The following is an 11438-nucleotide window of genomic DNA, read 5'->3' on the forward strand; positions in this document are numbered from 1 at the left end:
GAGAAAGTGGAATGCAGGAATCATTTACTAAGGAATTTCTGTAATAAAATGCAAGCGCTACAAACTGAAACCAAATATTTAAAAAGTCACAGAAAGCTGTTAACAACATCACGAATCATGAGTATAAGGTCCTGCATAAGAAAAGCAATTAAAAAAAATAAAAATGACCCCTTTCCAGAAGAACAATATTTATTTGATGATATTTTGCAAGCACACCATCACGCCTTTGGGAATCACCATGAATGCAAATCATATTTTTGTGACGAAATAGGAAATCTGGAGAAAAATGATATCCCCAAAGATTTTGAGCTTGGTTCGTTGTGGCAAAGAATCTGTATCATGATTCAAAGTATTGCCGGTCAAGCTCGAAGCTTACTTCACGACGTGGACAGCAACGTGGTGGAACGTTATCACAGCATCATTGCAAAATACGTAGGAGGAAAGAGAGTAAACTATTCGCTCAAAAATTCGTACCAGACGCGATGCGTTGCTTCAGCAGTGTCGTATAATGAAGAAAATGCGCTGTCAAAATTATATAAAAAAATGACCAATAAAAGCCCGGGAGGTAAACTCAAAATGTGGGAAGAAAGCAAATATAAACAAAAAATCCTTAGTAAGAGGTATACGAAAAAGAAGAGAAGGTTAGTTTTTAACAAAAAACAAAGTGACAAGGACTATGGCCAGTCATGTCAAAAGCCGGATATGCCGGTAGACTTACTAGATAAAATGAAAAATGATTTCATTAAAAGTTTAGATAAGACGGATGAAGAGCGAGCAATGATTGAAAGAAAAACTATTTTACAAAGCGCTAACGGAGAATGGCTTGAGATGAGGAGATCGTTATTGACTGCATCTAATTTCGGTAGAGTTATAAAAAGGCGTGTTAATACACCTTGTGCCAATTTAGTAAAAGATATACTGTATCGAAAAAATATAGACCACGTAGAATCCATAGCCCATGGCCAACAAAATGAAAAAACCGCCCTGGCACAATTGGCTCTACAAGAACAAATAACTATAAGACCATGTGGTTTATTTATAGACCGACAATTATTTTTCTTAGGTGCAACACCTGATGGTTTAATTGGAGATGATACTGTGGTTGAAGTGAAGTGTCCTTTGACAGCCTATAAAATGGGCCTTGCAGCAGCAATTGAGAACAAAAAAATTAACTTCTGGCAAAAAACAAAATCAGGTGAACTATTAGTTAACAAAAAACATGTTTGGTATTACCAAGCTCAAGGTCAGTTACACGTGACCCAAAGAAGATATTGCCTGTTTGCCGTATGGGGGAATGAAAAAGAAAACCTCAAAACGGAAATAATTCAACGAGATGATGAATTTTGGGAGAAAGAAATGAAAGAAAAATTGACAAAATTCTATTTCGATTGCATATTACCTGAGATACTAGATCCCCGAACATCAAGAAATATGAAAATTCGAGAGCCATATGTGAAAAATAAAGATGAAAATATAAAAACAAGTTACAACGAAGATAAAAGTAAAAGTTGAAGATAACAATATAGAATAAAATAAAAATATATAAAACAGTGAAATGAAAACATAGAAAATAGTGAAAACGAAGATAGCACGAAAGATAAACGGAACATACGATATGTTCCGTATAAACGGATAAAAATTGACACATTAGATTACTAATTAATTATTAAATAATTTCTTTGGTTTACGTTTTTCCAAATTTGATATAATATTTTTTAGGTATTTATTTTTTATAACTGACTAAAATCCAAGTAACGTGTGGAGGTTGGCAATTCAAATGAATAGTTTTCTTTATGATTTTTACTTTCTTCTTCATTGTTTTCTTCAACTTTTCTTTCGCTTTTACTTTTATCTTCGTTGTAACTTGTTTTTATATTTTCATCTTTATTTTTCACATATGGCTCTCGAATTTTCATATTTCTTGATGTTCGGGGATCTAGTATCTCAGGTAATATGCAATCGAAATAGAATTTTGTCAATTTTTCTTTCATTTCTTTCTCCCAAAATTCATCATCTCGTTGAATTATTTCCGTTTTGAGGTTTTCTTTTTCATTCCCCCATACGGCAAACAGGCAATATCTTCTTTGGGTCACGTGTAACTGACCTTGAGCTTGGTAATACCAAACATGTTTTTTGTTAACTAATAGTTCACCTGATTTTGTTTTTTGCCAGAAGTTAATTTTTTTGTTCTCAATTGCTGCTGCAAGGCCCATTTTATAGGCTGTCAAAGGACACTTCACTTCAACCACAGTATCATCTCCAATTAAACCATCAGGTGTTGCACCTAAGAAAAATAATTGTCGGTCTATAAATAAACCACATGGTCTTATAGTTATTTGTTCTTGTAGAGCCAATTGTGCCAGGGCGGTTTTTTCATTTTGTTGGCCATGGGCTATGGATTCTACGTGGTCTATATTTTTTCGATACAGTATATCTTTTACTAAATTGGCACAAGGTGTATTAACACGCCTTTTTATAACTCTACCGAAATTAGATGCAGTCAATAACGATCTCCTCATCTCAAGCCATTCTCCGTTAGCGCTTTGTAAAATAGTTTTTCTTTCAATCATTGCTCGCTCTTCATCCGTCTTATCTAAACTTTTAATGAAATCATTTTTCATTTTATCTAGTAAGTCTACCGGCATATCCGGCTTTTGACATGACTGGCCATAGTCCTTGTCACTTTGTTTTTTGTTAAAAACTAACCTTCTCTTCTTTTTCGTATACCTCTTACTAAGGATTTTTTGTTTATATTTGCTTTCTTCCCACATTTTGAGTTTACCTCCCGGGCTTTTATTGGTCATTTTTTTATATAATTTTGACAGCGCATTTTCTTCATTATACGACACTGCTGAAGCAACGCATCGCGTCTGGTACGAATTTTTGAGCGAATAGTTTACTCTCTTTCCTCCTACGTATTTTGCAATGATGCTGTGATAACGTTCCACCACGTTGCTGTCCACGTCGTGAAGTAAGCTTCGAGCTTGACCGGCAATACTTTGAATCATGATACAGATTCTTTGCCACAACGAACCAAGCTCAAAATCTTTGGGGATATCATTTTTCTCCAGATTTCCTATTTCGTCACAAAAATATGATTTGCATTCATGGTGATTCCCAAAGGCGTGATGGTGTGCTTGCAAAATATCATCAAATAAATATTGTTCTTCTGGAAAGGGGTCATTTTTATTTTTTTTAATTGCTTTTCTTATGCAGGACCTTATACTCATGATTCGTGATGTTGTTAACAGCTTTCTGTGACTTTTTAAATATTTGGTTTCAGTTTGTAGCGCTTGCATTTTATTACAGAAATTCCTTAGTAAATGATTCCTGCATTCCACTTTCTCAACTGTAATGTCTTTGTATGGCCTTGCCTGCAAAATTTTGGAATAAGTGCTTGAGTCACCATCAGATATCAGTCGCCCATATATCAAACCATGAATAGCCAATGATTGTTTAAAACCTTCTACTATAATTTCACTCTCCATTCCTGTGGACGGCCCGGAATAGTTTTTAGAACAGAAATGCTCGGCCACTGCAATTTTTTTCTTTTCGGCTCGATCACAGTGGTAGCAGTATTTGTTTCGCACTCCCAAGTACAAAATTTTGCCTGTTTTCCGACCTATGATTGCAGCGGCGCCGGATAGTGCCGAATAGTTTTTTTTGTATGATCTTTTCCCATAAACACCATCTGCTACCACATCTATAACTGGTGTGCCATTTTTTGTGACTCTACCGTCTACTATAGCCATTTTTTCTCTTCTTCAGCTGCTTGTTCCATGGACTGTTGTGCAAGTTGCTGCCAATTCTGAGAGAGTAATTTGTGGTTAGTTTGGTATGTTTTTTGAGACATCATTGGTAAATTCATGGCTGATGATAATTCTTGTAACTGAGAATGTCCACACCCAATTGAAATTATACCAGCTACAACACATGTGTTAATTGGCAAACAATTATCATCGTCATTACCGATTACAAATTTTCGGTTACACATTTTGCATAAAAAAGTAAATATGGACGATAAACCGTGAAGCTTTTCGCTAACTAATTCAATGCAAGTTAGACCGCAGTCTAACGGTCCATGATTTGAAATCTCATACAACTTTTCCAAAAAATAAGAAACGTTAATAATTCTTCGTCCAATGCTGATGTTTGTTTTAGGAGTAGGGTTGTCCATCTGAAATAAAAAGAAAATCAAGAGATAAATTAAATTAAATTAAAAAGTAATTTTAATTCATTTTTTTATGTTTTCGCGGAAAAACTCACTTCTATACTGTAACTTAACCCATCTTTATCTTGGTTTTGGTTGGAAGTCCGAAAGTTACTTTGACTGACAGAGACAGCAATCACCTAAAATTCAAATATAAATTATATTTATAGGTTTTGAAAATATCAAAATCTATAAATTCTAAGCGTGTTTCTGGCAAGGGGCCATTCATTTATTACGTAAGACGGTCTAGGGGGTCGACCATGTCTTATGTTTTCTTACAAGGAGAGGGGAAGGAGTTTCGATAGTTCTTAGTTCGGATAAAAAAATGTGCAAAATTAAAATTATTGAGAAAAGAGCCGGAAACCGCGCAATTGCCGAGGTTCGTTCGAATGCGTACCATTAAGAACCATTGAAAATACAAAAGTTTTAAAAATTGATACTTTGAAATAAAAATAAACAAAATATTTATAATTTTTTTCCTTTAAATTATTACGTAATAAATATTGTACAGGGAGGAGGGGGTTCGCCCTATTCTTATTTACTCTTATAATATGGGGGAGAACAACTAGTGTAAATATGATTTACGTAATAAATGAATGGCAAGGTGATATTACCTAGCAACATGCGGCTGATGTTAACAATATTATTACCTGTGAATTAGAGGCTTCTTCTAGTACACGCTTATATGAATGTGTACTTTTATCATTTAATTCACAATCATCGTGATTTTTTAGTGTTTCCAAACTATAAAAAAAAATTGATTTACGTACAAATGACACATCCAAATATTTTAGATCTTTGGTTCACAACAATTACATATTTCTATGGTAACGACTTCACTTTTTTTTTTTATTATTAAAATTAATTCATACAAAACTATAATTCCTATTATAAACAAAATCTATAAAATTAAACTCTTACGCATTAGAAACAGCTTCCGTGTTATGATTTTCCACTATCTTCATCCTGTAAAAAATAAAAAGATGTTAATCGTTATATTTTATTAATTAAAAAAGTATTAAAAAATATATGTTTCTAAATATAGTCATTTAAAAAAAAACTTCGGACTTGTGGGGATCGAACCAAAACACTTACATCAGATTTCCGTACTTTGACTAAATACTCCAAGGTAACCGATTGAGAACTTGACGAAAAATCTGATTCTATGCGAACTGATTGAATGTTTTTTCTAATAGATGTGTCCAATATTCATTATTTATGAATATATATATATATATATATATATATATATATATATATATATATATATATATATATATATATATATATATATATATATATATATATATATATATATATGTTTACTAATAAAATACTCTTACCTTTTTATATCGTTCATATGTTCGGCTCTTAATTTATATGAACGTTTTTGAGTTTTTTTCACAGATTTTACTTTATTACCCATATTTGCAAAATGAAACTTTATTAATAATAACTGAATAAAAAACAAATGGCTAATTACAACTAGACTATTTTAACTTAATATATATATTTACAAGAAAGAATAATACTTGACAATTAAAATTACACAAAAAAATATCTCGTAACGCAATGATCCGGTGAAAACAGCGACACGTCCGTTTAGCAACAGGCCTCGGCCGGCAGTGTCTGTACGAGGCGTTCACGCACACATGCTTACGCATTTCGTTCGAAAATAAGAAAATCTGATTTAAAAAAAATCTATTGATATTACTAAAAAATTATGACAATAATTATTTACTATATTGTTTGTAGAATAATCTGACAAAAGACAAAAATTATTGAATGTATATAAGTATAGTTTTGAAACAAAAAAATACTTTTTTAGAGGTATCTTTGCGATTTTTTTCTATCGAACCAAATTAATTACATCATGTTTTCATATCAATAAATAGCTAGGATGTATCCTGAATATTATCATATATTTTTTTCATTTTTTTTATTGCATTGGATTATATACTTTTGGGCATTATAAAACTTGCATTTAGCTCATGTAGTCCCCTTAACGATATGGTTTTGCTGTGTTCACTTAAATTTCCTAATTATTTTACACGGTAACCGTTTGACATGACAAGAATGTCCCCTTGCATTCGTATGTAGGTCACTAAGGTCTTAACAAAAACTAAACCTGCGAGCTTGATACAATTTCACCATAGCATTGGAATGCTTTAAGTTAACAAGATTTTTAACATAAGCGTAAAAAACGTACTAAATCTACTAATATAAAAATTCAAATTTAAATTTCAGTCTTTATTGATCTATGTTGAAAATATATTGTAATAATTTTAAATAAACATTTACAGGTGAAATAAATGATGATTATTCGTTATTTGTATTGTGGTTAGTTATTTCGGTTTCATTGTTATTCGAGAAAGCTTCTTCGTTTGATATCTAATTATAATGAAGAGACGTGCGAACATAACTATTTCCAATTGAAAAGAAAAGAAGAGGAATAAAAAACACTTCGATGATGAAATGACAACATTATCGACGAAAATAAACGATACCGTATTCGTAACAGATTATTAAATACTTTTTTTTTAATTGTATACTGAAAGTAAAAATAAATCGGGTATAGGTACCTTTATAGTTATGTGAAATATTAAAGTTATATTAGATTTGTTATCCCTATTACATTGAATGTCCCGTTAAAATCGGTCCAGCCGTTCCAGAGATTAGCCGGAATAAACAGACAGACAGACAGGCAAAAATCGAAAAAAAGTTATTTTGGTATATGTACAGCATATCCATAAATATGCATTTAGTAAAGCGGTTATTTTAATACCCACTCTCACTGCTGTACTTGTGAAGTGGTGAATGCTTTTATGTCAAAAAAAATTTACAAAGTATTGTTACGTGACTCTATCTATCGCGGAATTTGATGGCGTTTCTTTTTCGTATTCAATAAAAATTGCCTACGGCCTTGCAAACTTGATTTACTTCAATACATATTAGAACCCACCTCCGTCTCTCTGTCTGTAATTACCATACTTTTTAACCACGATGGATTCGAGTTGGTGCACGAAAGCGGGACAAAAAATTACTTTCACTATTATGGTATAACTAAACACACAATAATTAATATACCAATAACTAGTGGTCGCTCGCGTTTGGGTATTGGTTGTCATGTGTCAGGCAAAAGGACTAATCTATGTCCTTTCTTATAGTTCAGTTTCTTACAGTGAAGGAGCAACATACAAGCAGACTTACTGATACTCTGTTATTCGGCCTTACTGAAACACTGATACTCTGTTGCTTCAAGTGTTAAATTTTATTGACACATATCCAATTGCCAACGAATCATGAAACCCTTACAATACGTAAGAGATTCTGACAGATAAAAAAATCAAACCCTCTAACTCTGGATATGAATTTTGAAATGTTCACGCTTTTCCCATTGAGTTATTAAAGACTAGCTCGGTGGAATCGGAAACGTCATAGAGACTATACAACCTTTCACAAATGTCACAGTTTTTGGGTAACCGGATGTGCTCATACCGTCTGTAAAACGGATGTACCTCGTTGCAACATGTTTGGTCGCGATGAGTGATATCTTCAACATTAACAAGAAAAAATAAAAGAAAGACCTATCATTGAATTCTATACGTTTTACCTACTTTATACCTACTATTTGTCTCCCTTCGAATATATATTGACTAAAAGCTCTAACAGAGCAGATTTTAATTTATTAATTTTACATATATACATTTTATTAGCCAAACAGTTTACTCTGTAAAATATATGTGATGATTAAGATAAACATCGAGTCAGTTAATCAGTAACAACTGAATCTCACCATTCTAATAATAAAAAATATATCTATGAAACCACTAGACCTATTTTAATGAAACTTCCAGCGTTCCTTAATTTGAAGTATACCTAAATTAGATTAGAAATGATCTATACGACTTTTACTTTTAAATTTCGTAGACAAACATACACTTATAAAATTAAGCGTCGAGCTAACCTCCTTTTTTAGAAGTCGGTATTATTTATTATCTTTTTCAAATTCAAGGTTGATTTTCATTTGTCGGTATTTTTATTACAATGACTTTAGAAATTTTAATCGTTTGTAACACCATTCTTACACGCGAAACAATCGTTATATTTTTATTTAACAATTATTTATTGACTGTGGTCAAGTACGGTAGCGCTATTGCGTTAGAACGAACTTGAAATTGACCGCAGAACGCGATCGTGAAATTTCAGAAAGTTTTTAACATTGATTAGAATTAAAGCGTTCAATGCTTACACGCATTTAAATAGCCTGTAATGGTTTATTAACATTTCACAATTGTAATAAACTTAGTTGTTACAGAATAGTACCGCATATTTGGAATACGTTCCATTTTCAAATTTCAATTATTAAATGAAATTCATTTATGTATTGAATATCTTGTATTTATATAAGTATAAATGCGTATACAAAATCGGTTATGGTCTCATCTTGAAGAGCTCTCGCCAAAGATTTAAAGAGTATTCTTGTTTGCTACTTACCAAATTGTTGCGATTTACTGGCCGGTTAGAGTGTTGTATTACGGCTGTATAAGAAAAAAAAATGAAAAACCTAAATAAAATTGAAGAAAATTGTTATCAACAAGCTCCAAATTTTTGAATAAACTTTCGCGGGAGATCTACTTCTTTTTAAATGATTCGTGTAGGGTACAGTTGACCCCAACTACTATGGGTAAACTATTTGAGATAGGTTAAATGGTAATTATTATTAATTATATGTATTCTTCTTTTTCAGATCCAATTCTTTATGGTGCTCTTCCACTCCATAAGCGCGCTCGTGTACGACTGTGGCTACCCTAAGTAAGCTTTTTTATTACCCATATATACTTTACTAGTTATCGTTATTGATTCATGTATTAGGCAAAAAAGTAGCCTGTGTCTTTCTTTGGAGTTCTGTTTCGTACCAAAATCCATCGAATTCGGTTTATTGGTTTTGTAGTGAAAGAGTGAGTGAGACAGACATACAGAGTTACTTTATAATATGCTATTTCAAACATGAAATACGAAATAGGTTTTATATTTCGATTGATTGTTAATGTAAAATATCTAATGTTTGCGGTCGTATGTTACATTGCCCTTTGTATTGTGGCCCTTGACCAGTGACAATGAATGGTTCTAGATAATGATTTTTTTAAAAGAATGAAGAATTGTTTAAAAGAACGATTTTCCTTAATATTTTTTTTTTTTTAAGATTTAACGATTTCTTGTTATTTTGTAATGACTTGTGTCTTGATTTATTATTAGGTTTTCAAAACGGGGCTTATATATTAAGATTCCAAAGAGAAAAATCTTAAAGTACAATTTGTGTATGAATCATGTAATTAAAAACCTTACTTAAGAAATATAAAATGTGTATGAGTCATACATATAAGTAAATACCTTACCTAAGTAATATAAAATAAAATCCATGCATCTCCAACACATACACATACGATTTCGATGCGAATAGCATTGAAAACGCACACATAGAAAGTTATTCACAAACTCCGCAATTAATTTCGAATTATTTATTTTTCAGAATCATCGCCTCGGGCCTGATACTGCATTCATCCATCTTCATTGTTCTATTCACAAACTTCTACATGCAAGCGTATAAAAAGGACAAACCAAAAACGACTGTGGATGTATGCAATAACGTCACTAATGGCTTCATACCGAATGGACACGCGAACTCAAACGCACACGTTTCAGTCAACCAAATAGACAGGGCAAACGCGTATGAAAACGTCACCAATGGCTACATGGATGAATTACATTCATCCGACGCGTTCATAAACGACACAAATCTAACAAACGGCTACATAAACCACGTCGGTACGAAAGAAAAAGTGCAATAAACAAAAATAGTGATCGTAAAAACGAAAGACTTTGTAAATAATTTACTTTTAATACGGTACAAAGACTTTGCTACAGAAATGGTTATACAATTAATGCTCAATTTAATAAAGAAAATCGAATTTATATTAATGGCGTTCTTTGAACGTTGGATTTGTTTTATTCGAAAAAAATTACAACAGTTTTTTTTTTAATTAATACACGATAATATTTCGACTGCATTAAAAACTTCTTGGACGTTTTTATTTGCCATATAATTCTATAAATTAGAATTAACGAATCATATTTTTAATCATCAAAACAAAAAAATCGTATACAAATGATTTGAATATTTCATTTATATAAAGTCATTACAAAGATTTGAATGCGTTTATCTTTTATTGAATCAATAAAACTTAAACGATTTGTGGTAATAAAATTAATATAAGCCGCTGACAATGATTTTAAAATAAACGGATTCTCTTATAATAGTTTAGCGCGTGTTTAGTTAAACATAGCTTTCTCTTTCCCTCATAATTGACTTTACATTTGAAAGAAGGAAACGGCAATGTTTAAGTAATACCGCCTTAAAATTTTTATATGGCAATCCGTTGATTTTAAAACTGTTAGTCCAGTGTGTGTTTTTTTTTGTATAATAATGTGTCTATTATTCTTTAATGTTTTATTTTGTACTAAAATCTTTAATGGTGCTATCTAATATTTTTATATTATTACGCATTATACTTTTTCCTTTCTATGGACGCGACTTAAATTAATCTACCTCATAGTCTTCCGTCCTTTACATACAATTCGTCCAATATAGCTTTATTTAATCTTAGACGTAAATGTACATATAAGTATGTAAGTGTTCTTGGTTCGATAGAACTGAGTCCGATAAGGTTAGGTTTCTCTGTCTTGAACTGAATTTATAGTGACCATTTAAAGAGATTTTTTTCATATAAGGTACGGGATATTTTAAATCATACCGTGAATAATATATAAGGAATTATAATGCGACAAAATTTGAAAGATGTTATATACATAATACCAGTTGATAAAAAAATGAATATGTAATTTATATACTTTAACACAAACAAATAAATATTCTAAATATATTATAAAAGAAATTCTACATGAAATAGGTATTATTTTTCATATTCGAATTATCCAACGCTAACAGTATTACAAGGAAAATTATCAAAATTAAATTATACATTTGCTATACAACTATACGTATTTCTACAATGTATATAATTATATTATACATATTATAGTTCCCGGTGGAAGTAAATGTTTAGAAATGTTTTAAAGTTGGCAATTTTATGTATAATATTAATTTAGTGAATGCAACGTATACCAGTCAGTTGTAGCTCAAATATTATAATTATATAATAATGTT

General features: G+C 31.3%; 2 protein-coding genes across 4 annotated transcripts in view; one reads left to right on the forward strand and one right to left on the reverse strand.

Annotated features, from left to right (window-relative positions):
- The window catches only part of LOC124530226 (elongation of very long chain fatty acids protein 7-like), a 103748-nt gene extending 92669 nt beyond the window's left edge, over nucleotides 1-11079 (forward strand). For all 3 annotated transcript variants that reach the window (XM_047104277.1, XM_047104275.1, XM_047104276.1), the window contains 2 exons: nucleotides 8961-9025; nucleotides 9744-11079. In XM_047104277.1, coding sequence (XP_046960233.1) covers nucleotides 8961-9025; nucleotides 9744-10062 — 384 coding nt within the window. In that variant the 3' untranslated portion in view covers nucleotides 10063-11079. The remainder of the gene's footprint in view (nucleotides 1-8960; nucleotides 9026-9743) is intronic.
- Nucleotides 2436-5935, reverse strand: LOC124530227. The gene is made up of 5 exons (XM_047104278.1): nucleotides 5554-5935; nucleotides 5132-5176; nucleotides 4861-4954; nucleotides 4267-4350; nucleotides 2436-4177 (listed from the first exon to the last, which is right to left on the reverse strand). Exons 1-5 carry the CDS (start codon nucleotides 5634-5636, stop codon nucleotides 3743-3745), a joined length of 741 nt encoding a protein of 246 aa, XP_046960234.1. The 5' UTR covers nucleotides 5637-5935; the 3' UTR covers nucleotides 2436-3742.
- Nucleotides 11080-11438: the final 359 nt, after the last annotated feature.

This window comes from Vanessa cardui, chromosome 6, assembly GCF_905220365.1.
Source record: "Vanessa cardui chromosome 6, ilVanCard2.1, whole genome shotgun sequence".
Lineage (NCBI taxonomy): Eukaryota > Metazoa > Arthropoda > Insecta > Lepidoptera > Nymphalidae > Vanessa > Vanessa cardui.

Excerpts from the sequence above, each read along its gene's own strand:
- LOC124530227 (XM_047104278.1), bottom strand. The coding sequence starts at position 5,636 with ATGGGTAATAAAGTAAAATCTGTGAAAAAAACTCAAAAACGTTCATAT. Across the intron at positions 4,955-5,131 it reads ACGGAAGCTGTTTCTAATGC|TTTGGAAACACTAAAAAATC; the intron begins GTAAGAGTTTAA and ends TTTTTTTTATAG. Across the intron at positions 4,351-4,860 it reads AAGAAGCCTCTAATTCACAG|GTGATTGCTGTCTCTGTCAG; the intron begins GTAATAATATTG and ends TTTGAATTTTAG.